A 22863-nucleotide genomic window follows, 5' to 3' on the forward strand; every position below is an offset into this window, starting at 1 on the left:
TATAATAATTTTTTTTAGAAGTAAATGAGTTGTTGGATCAAGTGAAGGAAACTCAATGGAATTCATAATTTTCTCAAATGCTATTCAAAAGAAAAAGAAATTTCAATCCCTTTCTTGTGTTAAAATAAAAATAAAATAATAATTTGTCCAAATAAGTTTCAATAATGCCATCAAGTTATTGAACTTAAGCTAATAACCAAGAATTATATTTAATGATATAATACTTATATTTATATGAAAATTAGACTAATTTTATATCAAAATATTAATTTGTTTTTATATTTAAATATAAATTTATTAAATTAAAATAATTATTATATATTTAAAATATGATTCTAATTCTTTTTACACCTATTTACTATTCGTAAAATTAGAATAAGATTATATTATTAAAAAAATAAAAAAATTATATATATATATTTGTATTTATACACATTACTATTTTTATATTTTTAATAATGTATCATTTTAAAATTAAAAAATCAGTATTATAAATTCTAATTATAAATAATTATAAGGTAGGGATAGAAATTTATTAAGATTTATTAAAAAAAATGATTCTTGTAAATAGCACACCTTCCTATTTTTATAAAATTTTATTTTAATATATATATAACTGAAATTGAAATTAAAAAAGATTTACAAGAACCTTATTTGGCATTTTTTTTTAATTTACTATTGCTCTTATATTTTATTGGTGCTCTTTAATCTTATTTGCCACTTTTCTTTTTGTAGGAAATTAATTAACTGGTGAGATTTGAAATGGAACCATTACATCTATTATTATATGTTTGTATTTCTTGAATATTTATTGTACACATAAAACATTACATAATTGTATTTGAGAAATAACCACATTAATATTGACCATCATATTTATAAATATAACCTTATATTTACATTTTTATAAAAAAATTCATATTTATAATAAATCATTATTCACTAAGCACACCAGTACACTTCAGAAGTTGTGTATTTCACGAGGCTTTATAAAATAATTTATCAAATATATTGATTGGAGTCCCTTTGGCCCAGCAAATTCAAGCTCCATTCAACAAGTTCACTCGAAACAGTAGCTAATCCTGGAATGAAGTGCCCATAATCCATTTTACTGCAATTCATAAGACGAAAAACTGAAGCCTGATCGCCCCTCGTTGGTCGATTTCAGTTCAAGCTTCTGAAATGGGCTGAAAGTTGATTGGAGTGCATATTTTCATCAATCAGTTCGGCTCAAAAGTGCACAAAACTAAAACTCATTAAAGTATCAACAACAATGTGCCGGTTTGAAAAACACATATTTCTGTAAATAAAGTCTGAAATCACAATCAATCATTTGACATTTTATATTCTGACAGCAAAGCAGAAGTTAAACTATGTAGAATGCTACAATGCAAATGAAGAAAGAGAAGTACCTGCTATTAGGATCATAATAGAACCCACTAATGGAGCCATCAGTACAGGAGAAGCAAACATAGTAAAACCCAGCTATGGTTAACCCACAGTCTGTTCCAACATTGACAAAATATTGCTCTTTCCACCTCTACACAAGAACATCACAGAAAACAGTTAAGTTGCTGGTTTATAAGTACATTGAGAATTTTTCACCAATTGGTGAAAGACCAACAGTAGATTACCATAAATATGTACGGGTAGTTACTCAAGTCTAAAGATTTGCCACCATCAACCTCCACTTGGCACTACAAAGGACGAAGTCAATCTATTGAGCAGATATTCCAGAATAAGAATATAAGTTCTAACTTCTTACCAAGAAAGGGGAAAAGGATGGAAACTTTGTCCAATGTCTTATATCATCTTCCGATCTGTTAAAAATGTCTCAAACTCATTAAAAGGGGTAATTGACATTTCAAGTTCATCTAGGCAAGCAATCAATAACCACATCAACAATGACTTCTTTCCACCATTACTAATATCCATATATGATACAAACTCAAGAAATAGAAGAAGTACGTACGATGCTTCCCATTTACCAGTGAAGAAACTGTAATTCTTGCCATCAACAATCTCCCCTTCCCAGAAGGTTACCACCTGAGAATACATAGCATGCAAATGAAATAAATTTTAAATGGAAGGCTCAGAAACATTCTGCATCACTCGACTAGATTGCTTGAATCCTGACATACTAAAGTTTGTAGCGTTTTAAAGAATCCCTATTTAATGCAATGGGAATTCCAGTCCCATCTGAAGCATTCTAGCAAATAAAAGTTTATCCCATATAAGGGATATACATGAAAATTTATAGACAAATTCATCATGCTGCATCGATATGCCACAATGGCATCTAATATCCTCTAACAATTAAAAAGGCATACAACCCAAAGAAGTGAAAACACATTTTGCAATTATTACTGTAGGTAATCACCCAGAGATAAAAACATTAACATGGTCGGTGAAGAAAAATATTATTAGGATAGAAGCCTTTGAACTAAGTCATGTGCCAAACAAGTAGTGAAAATTAGTCAGATTCACATAGGCTCTCAGAGAAGGGGGGAGGGAGGGAAGCTTCAATCATTACTTATCCTTTATTGCACTATTTAAAAAAAGAAAAAATCACCCCATTTTGCTGCTCAATGAATTGTAGAAAAAGAAGACAAAAGAAGGGAAGAGCAGAATGCCCATTCAAAATAAACTAATTGAAGTTAAGAAGATACTTACTGGCGTGTCCGCCATAGGAACATTCAGAGCTTCCATAGTGCCACATAAGTAACCGTGCTCAAGGTCACATCCTTGAATACGGACATTAACTCTCCAGGCTTCATCTTTTTGTAGACTAGAAACATTCTGGGTACCAGAGAAAGCCTGCAATAAGATCATTTCAACTTAGGCCATCTTCACTGTCTGGCTGCATACACACGCATGCAATTCCTACTAGTCCAGTAACAACTGGGGCACAAATAATACACATAACCATATTAATTGGGAAATCAAATAATAAAAGCCCCTACCTAAGAGAGCAATCGACAAATACAACAAATTCATAAGCAAAGAAAAATAGAGAGAGAAAGAAAAACGAACAATAACCTGTCCAACACTAAGAAGGGTGCAAAATGGTGGCGAAATCTGTCCAGAATGTGCACCTTCGCAATTAAGTAAAGATATTATAGTACGATTATCAGAATTTCTAAATTCAGATGCAAAAATCATATAAGCAAGCTAAGAAATGTGGAAAAAAAGAAACCCTAAGAGTAGCGAAGAAGTTGGTCCTCATTCAAATGCAGTAATTCTGCAAAAACTCGAAGAATTGAAGCGTGGAATACCTGAAATTTGAGTAGGTGCAGAGGTTTCGACCACCCTTACTGGCATTCTCAATGGATTGATAATCCCTCTGAAAATTGATCGATCCCCTCAATTTCAAGTATCAAGCTCCCTGAATTATTTCCTGCTCCCCGCTGAGGGCCAGAATGGACTTCCCGCTTTTAAAATCGAAACGCTGCGTTTGGGAGATAAATCGTGTTAGTATAAAAAAAAATTATATCCAAGTAAATTTGCTGTTAATATTTTTTTAATAATATTTAAAATAATATTTTTTTATTAAAAAAATTAATTTTGATATCTAAAATTTAACGTCAAACAGACACTTACAAATTAACCATAAATAAATCAAATTGGTTATAAATTATTCGGGGGTTCATTCGATTTCTTTTTAAATAAAGTTGTAACTTAATTTTTTTTAAAAATTATTTTTTTAACAACATTTAAAATGATATTTTTTATTAAAAAAATTAATTTTAATCTCTAAAATTTAAACAGACACTTACAAATTAACCATAAATGAATCAAATTGATTATAAATTATTTGGGGGCTCATTTGATTTCTTTTTAAACAAAGCTGTAACTTAATTTTTGAACACGTTTGATGAACAAAATGATTTCAAATTTATTGATATTCGATTTGTTAAGTCAAGCAAATTCACTTATTTAATAAATTTGTGAGTCAACTTAATTAAAATTATTTAGTTTTAAATTTATTATCTTAAGGCTTATAAAAGTTACAAAGTTTTAAATTTTATAAAAATTTTAATTTTAAAATTTTTTAAAACAATAAATGAATTAATTACTCGTTAGATATTTGAGATTTGACTTGATAAAATCTCAATTTAACTCAACTTATTTTCATGATTAATTGAGCTTAAATTTAAAAAAATTTTGACAAATTAAGTTTAAACTTTTCAAAACTCCACCCAACTGATTTGATTTACAACTAAAGTTTGAAATTAGCTTCAAAACTACACTTATGACGTGCACGCAAAATCATCATATGCATAAAAAAATATTATTTTAATAAAAAATATTATTTTTGTGTGGGCCGCACCAGACATGAACAAGGCCACTTTAGCCCGATGCAGCGCCCATTGAACTTGTCTGGCCACCTCATAAGCCATAACTTTTCATGATAATTTGGTACATGATACATGAGAGGCTATGCATGTTTGAGCTGGATTGGTTTATGCCTAATTCCATTTTTGTCCGCACTTCAACTTTTTAAGTTAAAATTTTATTTGTGTAATTAAAATCATAATTTTTTAACATAAAAGTATTAGAAGCATAGAACACAATTAAAGAAAAAAACTTTTAAAAAATTATTAACAATTGTTGATGTTCAGCGTCCCACATCAGTTAAGAGTTGATGGGCTAAATCGCTTATAAGCACTAGTATCTTATTTTTCTCCCAAAGACTCATTTCAAGAATAAAATTTCTTAGGTTATTGTTAGCACCAGTCCCGAGGATAATATCTCTAGAGCAAGGCTTAGCCCATGATGTAGATTTTGCACGTCAACATTGGCACTGTTTGTGGGAACGTGGTCATGTGCCTCTCCCTAAGTCCCTCGACTGGTGACTGGTAGACTATGTTGATGCCCAGCATCCCATGTTGATTAGGAGTCGAAGGGTTAGATTATTTACAAGTACTAGTCTCTCCTTTTTCTCCCAGAAACTCCTTTTTAGGATAAAATCGCTTGGATTGCTGCCAGTAATAATTGCGGAAATAACACCTCTGGAGTGGGGCCTAGCACATGGCACTGATTGGCACATCAACAACAATGAATTTAAAATCAGAGAAAGTGAAAAACTCACTTCCAAATCAATCTTTATTTTTTTTGTTTTATTGTTTAATTGCTAAAAATTTAAACAAAATAAAATAATTTTAATTTTTTGTATTTTAAAACATAAAAAATATCATGCATTATAAAGAAACATAAAAAATTGAAAATTTTTAATTTTATTTTTTTTCTAAAAAATAAATTTTAAAAATTAGATAATAAAATAAAAGAGAAAACAAAACTAATACCATGCAATCCATTTTTTTTTAAGTGGTGTAAATTTTAAAGAAAAATACTTGTACCATGTGCACTGTATACAATTCAACTGGACAATCTTTTAAGGGCAGTATAATTTTTAAGAATTTTTAATAATTTTTTTATTAATGCTAATAAATAAATTTTCAATTTTTTTTTGGATATACTTCAATTTAATTTTTAATTTAAAATTATATAATTATAAAAATAATTTAATATTATAAATTTAAAATTTATTATTTTAATTTAATAGTAATAAATCTAAAAAAAATTTAAAATTTTTTTAATAATTTTAAAAGCACAAATTAATGCATTAAAAAATTCTACATATTGGATCCTTGAGTGGACATAATAGCCATAAAAAATGTTACGATTGGGATTTATAAGAAGAAGAGGGAGTTATCTATTCTAAGGTTGTGTGGGCTATCCTTATGGCTTATAGATGGTCAGGGAGCTCCGATGCAGTACCACCTTCTTGTTGTGGAGCTGTGGTGGATCTGGCTTCAAATGTGACCGTTGGAAATGTTTTGTTGGCTCACAATGCTTGGGGAGGCGCGTTGCGGTGTTGGTCGATTGTGAGTGCTTCTCGTCTTGGCTAATTGATTGCCGATTGGTCTTCCTTAGTTCTTCGACAGTGGTGAGTATGGTTGGATAACTAGAATAAATTTATTTATATTGAGAGACAATAAATGAACTTAATCATAAATTAATTTGAAAATTTAAAATAGTAGCTTATAAAATTTTAGTGATATTTAAATTAAAATTTATAATTTTTATAATATAAATTAAAGTTAAAAGATAATATTAATACAATTAGGATAATAATTTTTTATAAAAATTATTAAATTTTAATTTTTTTTATAAAATTAATTAAAATTTAATTTAATTTTATAGAAATTACTATAATCAAAATCCTCTCTTCCTATAATCACCTGTTAAATAATTTTATTTGAAAAAATAATTTATTTAATATTTCCCGGCTCTTATATGGAGGAGAGGCCTACAGAAGAAAACAAACACAAGGATTTCAAAAGCATAAAGCAAAATACACTGACAGACATAGATGATGGGTCTTTTGCTTTTATGAAGACCGAGATAAATTATTGTTCTTCTAATTTGAGCTGTCTGATAAAGTGTGCTTCTGTTATTTAAAAAAAAAAAAGAGATTATGTAAAAATTGAAAACACTTAAAATTTGAAAAGATATTAAATTAGTCAAAATAGTCCGCTTAATATATTGGGGTATGATAATTCTTTAGGCGAAAAGTAAGCAATTGATTTTTCAATTAGGAAATTAGACACTCAACTGCAAATAAATTTAATTTTTTGGACTTGGTAAAGGTAAAACAGAGAAGCAGAGCAGGTTTTGCTTCTTTCCATATCCAAAACCACAACTTCCACCAAAAATGATGATCAGAGTATTTGAACTATGTCTAATGCTAGGTGCTCTCATCAGGGTTGCAGCCGCCAGCATGGGCGGTTTCAGCTTCAACGGAAATATAGAACTTGCCGGGGTAGCAGAGGTCTCTGCGGATAATCTCTTTAGGCTCACTAACACTACATATTTTTCAGTTGGTCGTGCTTTTTACGCTCAACCACAAACCGTCAAGAATTCATCAAACGGGAAGGCGTTCTCGTTTTCGACGACTTTTGTTTTCGCCATTGTCACTGACGAGTCCAAATTAAATGGCCATGGCATGGCTTTTGTGATTTCTCCCTCGAAGGAGTTATCATCCGGTGCATCATCCCAACATCTGGGGTTATTTAACCGCACAAATAATGGAAATTCATCCAATCATATTGTTGCTGTTGAGCTCGACACATTTCGAAACCAAGAGTTCAATGATATCAATGATAACCATGTTGGAATTGACATCAACAGCTTAACATCGGTCAAATCTTTCCCTGCAGGTTATTTTGAAGATGCAACTGGCGAATTCCAGAATCTGAGTATGGTTAGTGGAGAACGAATACAGGCATGGGTGGAGTATGATGCTACAGTCAATCAACTTAATGTTACATTAGCTCCGATTCACCTTAGCAAACCAAGACTCCCGCTTTTGTCTTTGGATATAGACATTTCACCAGTAATATTGGACCAGATGTATGTGGGGTTTTCTTCCGCCACTGGCCGACTAGTACAATCTCATTATGTTCTGGGTTGGAGTTTTCAGATGGAAGGGAAAGCTCAGCTTGATCTATCTCGACTGCCATCTGTCCCTGGAAACCAGCAATCTAAAAGCAGAAGCAAGGAATTAGCAATTGGATTGTCCATATCTGGAGTTGTATTGGCAGCCATAATATTCTCCTTCATTGTTTTTCTATCTATGAAAAGGAAAGACAAATTCACTGAGATAATAGAAGATTGGGAGGTTCAATATGGACCTCATAGGTTCTCATACAAGGACCTATTTGCAGCTACCAAAGGATTCAGAGAGACAGAGCTGCTTGGAAAGGGAGGTTTTGGAGAGGTATACAAAGGTGTGCTTCCGGTATCCAAAACCCAAGTTGCAGTTAAGAGGATTTCTCACAACTCTAAACAAGGAATGAAAGAATTTGTAGCTGAGATTGCAACCATTGGCCGGCTACGACACCCCAATTTGGTTCGACTACTTGGATATTGTCGCGGTGAAGGTCAGCTCCTTTTGGTCTATGATTACATGCCTAACGCCAGTCTTGACAAATTCATCTATAATAAGGCACAAGTAACTGTTAATTGGGTTCAAAGATTTAAGATTATCAAAGATGTTGCTTTAGCACTTACCTATCTTCATGAAGAATGGGTTGAAGTTATTGTTCATAGAGATATAAAGGCCAGCAATGTGTTATTAGATAGTGACTTGAGAGCGAAATTGGGAGATTTTGGGCTTGCAAGAAGTAGCAAACGCACACAGGATCCTCAAACTACTCATGTAGCCGGCACCTTTGGCTACATTGCACCCGAGCTTGCAAAAAATGGCAGGGCAACCCCAAGTACTGATGTTTATGCATATGGGGCATTTTGCTTGGAAGTAGTATGTGGTAGAAGGCCAGTGGAGTCACGAGTGTCACCGGAAGAGGTGGCATTAGTGGATTGGGTATACCAGCGTTGGAGGGAAGGGAAAATCTTGAGTACTGTGGATCCCAAACTGAACAAAGATATCAAGATTGAAGAGGCTGAACTAGTTTTGAAGCTTGGACTACTTTGTTCGCATCCCATGGCAGAAATTAGGCCAAGGATGTCACAAGTTCTGCAGTACCTCAAGGGCGATGCTTCACTCCCTGAGAATTTTGATTTTCATGTTCTGGGTCAAGATCAGAAAGGAGAGTCCTATAAACCTGCCATATTGAGTTATAGTACACCTTCAATTACATTTACTGAATCCTTCAAGTCTGTTGGTCGTTGACTATGGTAATCAGATTGCGCAAGAAAAAGGTGATGGATAATTGCACACCAAGCATAATTGAAGTGCGAAATAGCTTTTACAGGTGAAGATATTTAGACAATGTCTGAAATCTTTTCTATGTATATAATATCTGGACTTCATTTCTCTCTCTCTCTCTCTCTTTTTCCTGTTATGGCAAACTATGAACGGATGAAAAAGATGCTATTTGCTAAAATGAAACGAACTGTAATTACATAATTAGCAGAATTAATAATAAGCAGTATTATGCACCAGCGCAATCGGGCATAAACATAATCCTCCGAGATTGCGTTGATTACACAAATTTCTTGCTAATTCAATGATGAACTGATTTAGTAGCAAACTCAATTGAGTTGATCATTTCAAGCTTGGTGGAAAATAAACTCAGCTTTGTAATATCAAATTGAACCAAGCTGACTTAGCTCAACTTATTAAAATTAATTTATAAGCACTTATAAGCTAATATAAATATTTAAAATTTTAAACTAATTAGTCATTTTTCACACATGGTTACATGGATTATTTATTTTATTTTAATAATATAATTTAATATTTTTATATTTTATAATTTCAAAATCACGCTATCTTAGTGAATGTAATTTAAATATTTTTAAAATTTTAAATATTTATATATTTTTCTAAGTCAAATTAAATTTTCATTTATTTAAATGATTATCAATTATTTTTTCTCAAAATATTATTTTATTATGATTTAACAATATAATATATTTACAATATAAATACAACTAAAAAATCATATATTATTTAGAAAAACATATCTATAATAACAAATACAATAATAAATATACTTAATGATCAAAATTTTCAATCTAAATAATTGAATCACTTTTGAAATTGGGATATAAAAGTTGTAATTACTTTTTGGTAGTAAAATTTTCAAGAAACTACTCATATAATTAATTAGACCCACAAATGTCGAAAGAGAATATTATTAATTTTCATGTTAGAAAATGAATTATAATATATATATATATATATATATATATATATATATATTAAAATATTCTTAAATTTTTATTTGTTTATAGCATTAAAATTCTTTTAAATATTTTAAAAAAATAAATATTTTCTCTCTTTGATTATACGCATTTGAATCACTTTTGATGCCACTTGCGGTAACCACAAGGAAATATATAATATGAAAAAAATATATATATACCTTATATTTTCTTTTTAAGATAAAAACCTTATAATTTTTCATCACCTTTTTTGTCTACATATATTATTATAAATCATTAGTATTATTGTTATTAAATATAAATAACAAAGTATTTTAAATAAAAAATATGTAATTTAAATAAATATTTACACACAGATACATTTCTAAGTATTTTTTGAATAAAATTCAGTTGTGGATATTTTCATTATTTTTAAACTTTTAAAGGAGAATTTTTAAATAAAATATATAATTTAAAATTAATTTTATAAAAAAATACAAATTACTATATATAATAATAAAAAGACTAAATGATAAAAAAAAATCAAAACCTTTATGTGAATTATTAATTTTAACTAATTTTTAAATTTTTTTAATTTATTAAATAATTTTATAATTTGTATTAATTTTAGCAAACTTTATAGTGTAAAAAGGCACATAATTGAACAATTTATCTAACATTGTTTTCTCAATTTTTAATTCTTATTCTTTCTATTTATATTTCGATTCATATATTTATTATCATTTTATCTTAAATATATGACTTAATAAATGAAAAATTTAAATATTTAAAAATAAAATTTATATATATAAAGAATATATAAACAAAAGAAATAATATTTTATTTGATTTAATAAAATAATATTTTATTAATTTAAAAATAATGATTAGAATTGTTAAAAAAATTAGAAAAAATTAGCTAATATTGATAATGTAGGTAAATATTTGAATTATTTTTGTCAATCGAATCTTCCAATTAAACTAATTATTAAAATTAAGAATTATGCAAAAATTAGAGAATTAAATATAAAACAATTAAAAAATTTAGTTAAAATTTAAAAAACTTATAAAAATTGGAATTTTGTTAATCATTTAGCCTAATAATAAAAAGACAATTCTAACCTCATTTTGCAAATAACTAGCAAAACCTTTTTGTCATGCGTAATCGGTCGATGATTACCACCATACGTTAATACAATTCTAAAAACGCATAATTATTATTTATCTATAATAATATTAATATTCATTGATTATGAAATCTTGATTAGTGCATTAGATATATTTTATAGTTTTCTTAATATATATATATATATATATATATATATATATATATATATATATATATATATATATATATATAAAGTTACATTTTAAATGTATGAATGTAGTGAAATATTATAATACACTACAAGAAATTATAAAAATAATTACAAAAATTAATCATCAAATATGCCTATATTTTATTAGTAATTAGGATTACCAATGAAATTTTTTCATTCACAAGTTTTAGTGTATGTAATTTTTATCGACGAAAAAAATATTATCATTAAATTTATCGACAAACAATTTCATAAGTAAATTAGGATTTTGTTTAGATAATTTCGTAGGGATCGTACGCTAATAAATTACCAACTATGTATTGACAATACTTTTTGTTAGTAATTACCGACGATAATAAATTATCGTAGGTAATAACAAACAATAATAAGTTATCGTAGGTAATTACTAACGACAACTTTTCGTAGCTAATTTTTATTTTATATTTTTTATTTATTTTTTTTATTTTTAATTTATTTTATTTTATTTTCAATTTAATTTAACTTTTAAATTTAATTTAAAATTTTCATTTAATTTAATTTTTAATATATTTTTACTTTATAAAATTTTTTATTATTTTTTAAATTAAATATTAATTATTAATCATTTTAATTTAAATGTAAAATTAAGATTTAAATGACTTTAAAAAAATAACTAGTGGGGTTCAAAGTAGGCCCCACATATTGTCTATGTCACAATTGCTATATATTGGAGAGTGGTTTTTCTTTTATTAAGAAATTAATATCCCTCCTATCTATTCACAAACGATATAGAAATTTTATATTTTTTGTGATTTACCGATAGATTACCGACGAAATAGATATTTGTTGATAATTACCAACGAACTATTTTCGTAGGTAAAATTTTTTAAGCTTTTGTAAATTTTTTTTTCTATTTTTTCTTAGTATTATTGGTTAAATATGGTTCGTTGATAATTAACTAATTTATTTTAAAAATTTTATTTTTTTACTTTTTTCTTAATATTATCGACAAAAGACAAGTTCATTAGTAATTACCGATGAAAAATTTTTGTAGCTAATTTATTTTAATTTTTTTAATATTATCGACTAAATACTGTTAATTAGTAATTATCGATGAAAAATTTTCGTAGGTAATTTATTTTAAAATTTTATTTTTTATTTTTTTAAATTACCTAAAAAAATGAGTTCGTTGGTAAATTAATAATGAAAAATTTTCGCAGGTAATTTATTTAAATTTATTTTATTTTTTTAATATTACAGATTAAATATAGATCGTTATAATTACTGATGAAAAATTTTCATAGATAATTTATTTTAAAATTTTATTTTTTATTTTATTCTTAATATTACTTACAAAAAATAAGTTCACTGGTAATTATTTCTTAGGTCATTTATTTTAATTTTTTTTAATATTATCGACTAAATATGGTTTGTTGGTTAATTTTCATAGGTAATTTATTTTAAAATTTTGTTTTTTTATTTTTTTTTACAATTACCTATAAAAATGAGTTCGTTGGTAAATTACCAACGAAAAATTTTTGTAGTTAAAATTTTTCAAGTGTTTAATTTTTTTTTAAATTTTCGTTTTAATATTATTGACCAAATATGAATTAGTCAGCAATTACCAAAGAATTTTGTCTTAGGTATTTTTTTTATATGATTGCTAATTTTACCATCAATATTATGCGTCATTTTACCTATGAAATTGTGTCGTCAATAAATTGTTTATCAGTAATCGATCAGTAATTTCATAGGTATAAATTATTTTAAATTTATTTCTTTTTTTCGTCAATAAAGCGTCGATAAATCGTTGATAAATTATTAACAAAATTTAATGGTAGGTAATTTTTGTATTTATTTTTAAAATTTCTTGTAGTGATAATACTTAATAAACTTTTTCAAAAATGCTAATATGAGGACTATATTCATTTATTCATATATGATATAAAAAATCACTTATATTGTACATTAAAAAATATTTTTAAATATTTAAAAATATAATTAATATTTATTTTTAATTTTTAATTTTACTTAATTTAATTGTAATTATATATTGTATACTGATTATTTCTTTTTTTCTTCGATAAAACGTCGATAAATCGTTGGTAAATTATTAACAAAATTCAATGGTAGGTAATTTTTGTATTTATTTTTAAAATTTCTTGTAGTGATAATACTTGATAAACTTTTTCAAAAATGCTAATATGAGGACTATATTCATTTATTCATATATGATATAAGAAATCACTTATATTGTACACTAAAAAATATTTTTAAATATTTAAAAATATAATTAATATTTATTTTTTATTTTTAATTTTACTTAATTTAATCGTAATTATATATTGTATACTGATAATGATTATTATATTTTAAATAATAAAAAAATAGTTTGAAGTCAAATATTTAATGTTTTTAAATAATAATATGATAACATATGAACAATACATTGTAGACGCACACATTAACAACAATGCCTATCTTTGAATACTGAAATATTAAATAAGGGATTTGGATTTAATTTTAATATAAATTATTGATAAATTGCGAATTTTAAATAATTTTTTTATAAAAATAGAAAAATATTTCATTAATTAGAAATATAATACAAAAGAGAAGTACAAGTCAATATATTATATTTTTGCATAAATGAAATTAATCACTCTTAAAAAAAATATATAAAGAATTTAAAAAATTTGATAATGTATTGGCAGAGCATGTAGATTGACTTCATGCCCACTTTTGACTTCATGGTCTTTTTACGAGTCCTAGTAAATTACCTACAAATTTAAATCTCTTATTGAAGAATGACCTACATTTTATAGAGTAGTCTACTTAAAAAAACAAAATATTTTAGTAACAAAAATACATAAAACTCTATTAAAGGAGAAAAAAAATTATACAAACTCAAAATCTACCAACAATGACATATTTGATAATTTATTCACTCAAAATCTATTAATAATGATAGATCTAAGGAGATATTTTGAAAATTTATTTTAAATGAATACAGATTTAAGAATTATTAGAAGAAAATAATAGAAAAAAAAGAAGAAGAGGGATTGTCACTGATAAAAATACTCACTGATTGCCACTCAAAGAGGAGATCAAAATGAGGAAAAGAGAAAAGATCAGAAAAATAGAGGAGAAGAATTAGTTTTTAGAGAGAAAGTAGAGCTCCTCTGAATTGTGGATTTTAAATATTACCATTATTTGTTAAGAACCTTTTAGAGAGGATTTAAAATAACATTATTTTATAAATTATTTCAAATCAACACTCAAATAAGATGTTTATCATATTTATGAATTTAATATATATTCATGACTCTAATCAATTAAAGAAAAACATATATTTTTTACCAAATTAAAATCTCATATTTTAAATTTCTCACCAAACACAGTGTTAAATTAATTCTAATAAAGGTAAAACACAATGGTACTCAATAAAATTTAACATGTATATATAATCAATTTGATTTTAATATAATACAATATTTTGCATACAAATTAATTAATTAATTATTTTGATATAAGTTAAATATAATTTACAATTATTAAAATAAAAAATCAATAATTTGCCAAGTTGCTGAATTTTTTTTTTGTCAATTAGTGATATTAGTGGAATAATTTGATTCAAAAATTTTATATTAAAATTCAGTTTAAATTCAAAATTAAATTTTATTTCTCTAATTTGATGCACGTGCAATGCCATGCTTTAAATATTGGTGTATATATCTAGACAAGCACACACACACATACACTCTTTTAATAACAAAATATAAAAATTTCTTATAAATAAGGAAGAAACAAAAGAAAATAGCGAAAAATGAAGAGTGATAAATTACTGTAGCATGCAATTGGATCTTAAACTGAGCGTACAAAAATAGTAATGAAGGCTTTTCCATGCCAATATACTGTGTAGAAATCATTTTTCACCATTGGTTTACTCGGCAGATCGACTAGTGTAGACCATTTTTGCTAAAAATGTTCATGGGGATTTATGAGAGTTTAGGCATATCTGTAAAGGGATACCAAAGAGAGTATTATCGAATATATTTCTCTTTTATGTAATTAATATAAATACAAATTACATGATAAGTTTTGTTAGCTTTATCTAAATCTATTTGATTTATAAATGACAAAATTTTATGGTTAAAAGTGGTTACATTTAATTAGATTATCCATATCATTTAGATTAATTAATATTTTAAAATATAATTATTATTTTTTTAATTTTCTCTATATGTAACTAATATAAATACGTATTACATGATAAAATTTGCTAGTCTTGTTTGGTTTACAAATGACATATTAGGGTTACAAATGATTACATTTCGCTTAATTTGTATGTGTTTAGTTAAAATGCTTATAAGTAGCTGATAAGTAACAAATTTAGTAAAAATAACTTTTTTTTATATAAACAGAAAATATTTCATTAATTAGAAATAGAGTACAAAAGAGAAGTATAAATTAAAATATTATATTTTTACATAAATAAAACTAACCACTCATACTAAAAATAATATAAAAAATTTAAAAAATCCGATAGTGTTGACAGGGTATGTAGATTGATCAATAGAAGGGCTATGTGCCCCACTTTTCGATTCTATGGTTTTTTTATGAGCCCCATTAGATGGTCTCCAAATTTAGATTTCTTAAAGGAAGGATTTGCACTTTGTAGAGTACTTTTCTCAAAAAAGCAAAATATCTTAACAACAAAAATATATAAAAACTCTAAAAGGAGAGAACAAAAAACCATAAAAATTGAAGATCTATCAACAATAACATATATGAGGACTTATTCATTCAAAATCTGTCAAAAATGATATATTTGATGAGATATTATCAAAATATGTTTCAAACGGATACAGATATAAGAATTATTGGGAAAAAAACCAATAAAAAAGAAAGGAGAGGTTGCCACAAGTGAAAATACTCACTTGTGGCTACCCAAATAAAAGATCAAAAGGAGGAAAAGAGAAAATATGAGAAAGATGGAGGTAAAGAAGAGATCTCTAGCTAGATAGAAGGTAGAACCCCTTATAATTAGGGAATTTTATATTTGACAAAAATAACTTACGAGTACATTTATTATTAAAATTACTAAAAGGATATTAAATAACAAACATGGTAAAATTTTAAAAATTAAATAAAGGTAATATAGTAAAATACTTGATCAAACTAACTTATAAGTATAGGATTTACAAGTACCAAAATAAAAAGTTAGTCTCCCTATCTTATTATTGTTTTTTCATTAGTTAATAAGCCCAAAAAATGTTATAAAAAAGTAAATAAACTAATTTTTAGAACTTATAACTTATAAGTTAAGGCAAATATCTTTTTAACTCGAATCTCGAATCGAATAGAAGTAAACCTGAAATGAGTCTAAAGGCAATAATTTTTTTAATGAGTTTTGTCTTGGTTTAAAATGGGTGAAATCAAGTAATTTGCACTTGTCATTCCTAAGTTTTAGGGTTTTTCATGTTAGTATTTCAACTTTAATTTGTTACTAAAAAATTCTTAAATTTTAGTTTTAATATCATAAAAGTCCCTCTTTTACTTATTTTACCTGTTGTAGTAGGATTTTCAACTATTAAAAGTTAAAATTACAAATATATCCTCCTTCTAGCATTCCTCATTCTCTTTATAAATATTAAGAATATAATTACTTCTTTATAGAAACATTTTTATTTTATTGTTAATTAAAATAGGCCAAAGGCTCAAATAAGCCCTTAATGTTTTGCCCAATAGTCAATTGAGCCCCTAACTTTTAAAATGAGCAATTAAGCCCTTAATATTTTTAAAATGGAACAAAAAGAAATGTTAAAATTAATGGACATAAAACATCCATTAATCTTATATTGATTTAGAACCTTTACCACCACTAGCTTGCCTCTATGAAGAGAGGCAACTAAGTGTGAATTGGGTTGATTCTTTTGTAAATAAAGAAAATGAACTATAAGAGATTTCTTACATAAGACCGAACTCCTCATCTTCTCTATTGATGTTTCTATCAATTGATATATATTTTTTTTAGAGGAATGAAAACAAAACCTCTAAATGAAGGTCATTTCAACTAACACGTTGTGTGCAGACCAACCTGGTTAGAAGACACATATTTTATACGCAAACAAGCACATAGAAATCATTTTAATATGACCACTTATTAGGATTTGATAGATTTTCTTCCACCATTTCATCAATAGTCTCTAAGCATCCAAACAACAAAACAAAGATGAGCAAAGAATGTGTGAGGTAGAAACACCCAGAAAATGAAATTTTATTACTTTATATTCAAATTATCTTCTCATACACAAACACAAAATCATAAGATCAAATTCAATTTGTTCGCACTACTAAGGCGCTTCAGTAATCCATAATAAACAAATTGAGAAAAAAAAAAAGAAATTCAACTCAAAATAATTATGACAAGAAAACTCTTATAAAAACATTCAATAAACAAACAAGCATCAATACCTATTGGCTACTTATTGGAAGAGATCATCAATACCAAAATACTTGATGTTGATATCAACCAAGGCCACCAGAACTCCTTTCAACAACATATGGTGGAGAAAGAGAATCCATGGTTGAAGAATTGTGATTGCAAAGAGAGTTGTGGGGTTGTTTGTTGTGACTTTTCTTAGGTTAAGTGTGGAAATCGATTTCAGGGAAACTTTCTACATGCATCCACTTCCATCTTTGAAGCTAGCACTATCATTTCTTGAAAATTCTTCAGAGCTTTGAATTACACAAGATTTGATTTATCAGAAGGCAGGGGCCTCGATTTCTCTTGAACTAGTATGGTTTTTATCAAGAACTAAGATAATAAGGAATAAACATTTGGAATAAATGGATGTTTATGTCATGTGAGCACTTGATTGATTTTTGGCTCAATATTTTTTATTTTTAATAATTTAAGGTCTTATAATTCTATTTTAAAAATATTAAGGGGCCTAATTACTCATTTTAAAAAGTCAGTAGGTCAGTGACTATCGGGCAAAACATTAAGGGCCTATTTGGGCCTTTGGCCATTAAAATATTAAAGAGAGAGAGAGATTTTCATCCACATTTGTATGAAAATATGCACATACCGACATTAGGTTCAATCATGTTATGCCTCCATATGTTCCTACACCTTTATTTCCAACACATAGCCTAATGTAGACTATGAAGCACCGAGGAAAATAGTGCAAATGTTTTATGGGCCCAACGTTAGGCAAATAGGCTGCCTTGAATTTCACAAACCCTATCTGATTTTGAAAATGGAAATAATCCATATCATAAGGGTTATCAAATAGTTGAATTTGCTTTATTCTTAAGAGATGTTTCACAATCAACTTTAGAGCATATTAGTTAACTTATTGTTTAATGTGGTGAATTAGCTAATGTCATAGCTTTGATTATTCCAAACTTAGACTATTTCGTAATTCTTTAAGTGTAACAGCTTTAACTTGGTATTTATTTTTACTTAAAGACTCAGTTCACGCATTGCAAGACATGGAACACACGTTCCATACTCAATTCTATAAGACCCTAAGGTGTTCATAGTTGAACTATCTAAAATATCATGAAGGCCAAGAGAAATTGTGGATTCATACATCTCTAAATTTAAGAATATGAGAAATAGGAAAAAAATATTCTTTCTTGAGCAAGAACTTGTGAAATTGGTCCAAGGCGATTGAATATTGAGCTGATAAAGAAGTTTTAGAGCATGGAATTTAATGACTTCTTTTAAGCTTGCTACTAAAGTGCTAGGTTGCAAGGAGTTGCTAAGAGAGGAATCATTAAAAAAAAAAAAAAAAAAAAAAAACCCTTCCACGGGAACATAATACTAAGAACATTTTATGATGTAAGGATAACTAACTTATTAAATGTAGGCAACTGTGTATGCCCTATGTTGACTAAGCTAGCTACAACTATTGAACCATGGAGGAAAACTTCTTCAAGTTCTGTGTTGCTTCGGCAACAATACTCATTTAATGTAATAAAGGTGGAGTAGATTTTTTTTTTTTATTTTCTTTCACAAGAAAAGTTAATTAAGATCCCTTTTCACCAGTGATAACCATCAACACAATTGATTTTGATCTAATGAGGGCACTATTGGAGGATATGAATGCTGAAAATGAGAAGTTGAAACTCAGGAAATCTTAGGTTGCACAACGAGAAATCTACTTGATTCCTGAGATGCAATAAAGATGTACTAAGAAGCGTGATCCGTATGGGAGAAAATGTTTAGGAGTTGTTCATTGTAATTCAAATGCAACAAGATCCAAAGCTTGCTTTCTGGTTCCATTTAGAAACTTAATGAATGAAGGCTGGAACTTGGTGAGGCGCAAAAGGTTTCCTAAGTCATTGACAAAGTCTCAGAAAAGGAGACTTTAACAACTAAGGGTGAAAAAAACTCTTAGGGCAAACTAGTGGTGCTAAGAAGAATCAAGGAAAGCATTTGGAACTGAAACCATGTGAAGTGGTAAATCTGCAACTCAAGAACCACAGAACATAAAAAAAAAAAAGGACTTGCTTGGATAGACTTCAAGCAAGTTTAACTTCTAAGTATTCAAAGCCACTATTAGGGAACATTCTTCTTGAATCTATCATATCTATTAGTTGGAAAGCATATGACCTATTGGATAAAGAAGTTATTAAAGAATCAATAAAGTAAGATTGTTTTATGGTGGGTGGGGTGCCAATACCATTTGATTGTGCTACAACTTCAATAATACTGCCTTTATCATTTGAAACTTTAAAGAACGTAGGAGACTTTGTTTGGGGGGGGTTGAGTGATGTACAAAAAGTTTGATACACAGTTGAAAAAACACATCAAGCCCCTGTACATCAAAACACATGTTAAAAGCAGGATAATATCAAGAAATCTTAAGAAAATTTGATTCATTATTTCCAATAAATAATTGTATTGATTAGAAGTTTAGGCGTACTTTAAGTCAATTTTTGAGATTCTAACATTTTCGGTACATTTGCAATCCATATATACATAATTTGTTGACAGGCTCGGTGAAAAAAATGTCAAATTGAATGATTTGATATGTAGATATATCAATACATTTTAGAACTTATCAAGTAATTCTGAAGAAAAGTAAGATCTTTTTACCCTTCATTTCTAAGGAAAGAGCTGTCAATCTTTTGTGCTTGAAAAGTTTTTTTTTTTATTATTATTTTTTAATTTAAGTTTGTGCTTGAAAAGGTTCTTTTGTTTTTTCAAAAATGTTTGTATTCCATTTTCCAATCAAGCAAACATGTTGTCACATGGTAAGTCCAAAGAGGCAACTATATGTCAATTTTCACAATTAGCCCTTTTGACTTTTGGAGAACAAGACACCAAAAGGTGAGATGCGGACCAAAAAGCACACTCAAAATGCCCATCCATAATTAAAAATAGGAAGAGGACACAAAGATGAACAGATTCGCACTAATTATCAAATTTCCAACGATGTTTGTCAAATTGTATCTAGCACTATTTCTCATCAGCAAATTGGCAGCCCCAAACAACAATGGCTTTACTTTCTACCGGAATTTAAAACTAGGTGGCATAGCAAAGGTCATGCCCAGGGACGGACACAACGCTAGGCCAAGAGGGGCATTGAGTCCCCTTGGAATTTTAAAGAAATTTGAGGGTATATTAGTAATTTAACTCTCTAACCCTAAAATTTTTTTAACCCAGTTGCATCACTTATATGCCCATAGCTCTGTCGACAAAGAAAACCCATATTCTTTACAATTTCTCTTTTTCACCTCACCTCACCTCTTCCTTCTTTTAACTCTATAATTTCCTGGATCATTTGGCAAGCTCTATATGTAAGTCCTAACTTCTAAATCCACTTTAACTCTATAATTTTTATTTTTATTTGCTTAATTTTTGTCTTTTTTTGTATGAAATCTATTTTCCCCCCTATTTTATATAATTTTTTTTTTGTGTATAATCAATCAAAAAAGGAGGCTATAGAATAATAGATAGCAAATCTGAAAATGGATTTGATTTTTTTTATTATTATTAATTTTTCTTTCTATTGGTTTATTATTGTTTGACAATTCTAGTTGGGCAATTAAATCCATCTAATGAAATTCAGTTGGACAATTCCCTTTTTTCCAAGCAATTTGCAATTAAAAAAAAATGATAATAATGCATTAGAAATTTGTCATTTCATTCATTATTTTGTTGTGAGTTGATACTTAAAAATAGACACTTAAAAATAGACATATATAGATAAATAGATGTATTAATTTTATCTACTATTATTTTATAGAAAATATTAGATAGAGTATGTATTTGAAGTTTTGAACTGTAATCAAAATTTAATTAACAAAAAAAGTATACATTTAAAATGAATATATCAAAGAAATTATAAGACTTAACTAGATATTTCATTAATTATTTATAATGCATGTCCAATCTTGAAATCATTACTATAAAAGAAATATAAAAAATGTGAAAAATTCTTGTTCTTTAGTTTAATAATAAAAATTATTCATTGTATTCATTGATATTGTTATCTCTTTTCTATATAAATCTTTTATATATTTTATTTGATAAAATTTACTTCATAGTTGCATTAATACTGTTATCTTAATTCTATATAAATATTGATTGTTTTTTATTTTTATAGATATGGAGCGATTTTTTAAGAGAAAATCAAACACTGTAGAATCATTGTCATCAATCAATCAACCTGTTTAACCAGCACCACCTGAGCAAGTGATTGTTGAGGAAGTTGAGGTCATAGAAGACATTCCTTCTGATACAGGACTATGACCTAACGTAATGTGCTATCTACCTGATATTAGGAATTAGGTACGTAGAGCTTACTAACTTAAACGTCAATGTCAACCACGCCATTATAAATTTCCTCAAAAGGTAGATGGAACTCGAAAATGGAGATTTATTGCATATTGGTTTGATGAATTCAGTAGTTGGTTGGAATATAGTATTGAAAAAGATGCTACATATTGTTTATATTTGTTATGGAAAACCACACCCACATCACACAAAATTTAACGTAGTTCGGTGTAAGCCTATTCCACCAAACAAATCTACTATCAAGGAAAAATAATTAGTAATAATTACAACCACTAATTATTTTTCTCACCCGCAAAATCACTCAAACAAAACTTATAGAATTCAACACACCTCTCCACTTTGTGGGCTCTCTGCAATGCATTCCATATAATGGCCAATCAACCATTCATACATATAGGCCACTAAAACCTAATCCTTTTAGGGCTCTAATTATTAAACTTTGTAATTTAAATTCTACTAAACTTCCTAAACTAATTATACTTACTAAATTAATTATACTTTTTAATTCCAATTGGACTTGGACTCTAACAATCTCCATCTCTAAGTCAAATGGAATTAGTCTTCACAATTTCTACAAAAGTCAATTTTCTCTTGGGTACTTCCTTGCACTCTTGATTATTGATGTTACCTCTTGTTTCCACTTGCATTCTTCCAATCATTTAGCTTCCTTTCAATTTGTAAAGATTTTTTGTATCAATCTTCTCACCCTTTATGATCACAAGAGCACATTGGTTAGCTCTCATGACTTCACCATGAATTGAACACCCATAACCCAAAGAATCCAATTTACCCAAGGAAATTAAGCTCCTTTTAAATTTAGGAACATATCTCACTTCATTGAACACTTTTGCTTGATCACCATACAACTTGATCTTCACTCTTTCAATACCTTCAACTTGCATCTTGTTTCCATTGGTTAGCTTCACTTTTTTTCCTTTCTTTTCTTCAATAACATCAAACCACTCCTTTGAGCAAATATGAAATGAACAAATAGAATCCATTAACCACTCATATTGTAATAGATCTTTTGCCTTTTCCTTATCATCATCCACATTCAAACATTCCCCATCAACAC

The 22863-nt window shown here is 27.6% G+C and overlaps 2 protein-coding genes across 2 annotated transcripts; one reads left to right on the forward strand and one right to left on the reverse strand.

Moving 5' to 3' along the window:
• Positions 1–901: 901 nt before the first annotated feature.
• Positions 902–3432, reverse strand: LOC110642884 (uncharacterized). The gene is made up of 8 exons (XM_021795068.2): positions 3276–3432; positions 3040–3095; positions 2674–2817; positions 1973–2046; positions 1766–1820; positions 1635–1697; positions 1413–1540; positions 902–1187 (listed from the first exon to the last, which is right to left on the reverse strand). The coding sequence occupies exons 1-8, from the start codon at positions 3319–3321 to the stop codon at positions 1109–1111; spliced, it is 645 nt and encodes a 214-aa protein (XP_021650760.1). The 5' UTR covers positions 3322–3432; the 3' UTR covers positions 902–1108.
• A 3207-nt stretch (positions 3433–6639) lies between these two features.
• On the forward strand, positions 6640–8848 carry LOC110642885 (L-type lectin-domain containing receptor kinase V.9). Its single transcript, XM_058144092.1, has one exon. The coding sequence runs from the start codon at positions 6719–6721 to the stop codon at positions 8696–8698; it is 1980 nt and encodes a 659-aa protein (XP_058000075.1). The 5' UTR covers positions 6640–6718; the 3' UTR covers positions 8699–8848.
• The last annotated feature ends 14015 nt before the right edge of the window (positions 8849–22863 follow it).

The sequence above is a fragment of the Hevea brasiliensis genome, chromosome 3, assembly GCF_030052815.1.
Source record: "Hevea brasiliensis isolate MT/VB/25A 57/8 chromosome 3, ASM3005281v1, whole genome shotgun sequence".
In the NCBI taxonomy this organism is placed as follows: Eukaryota; Viridiplantae; Streptophyta; class Magnoliopsida; order Malpighiales; family Euphorbiaceae; genus Hevea; species Hevea brasiliensis.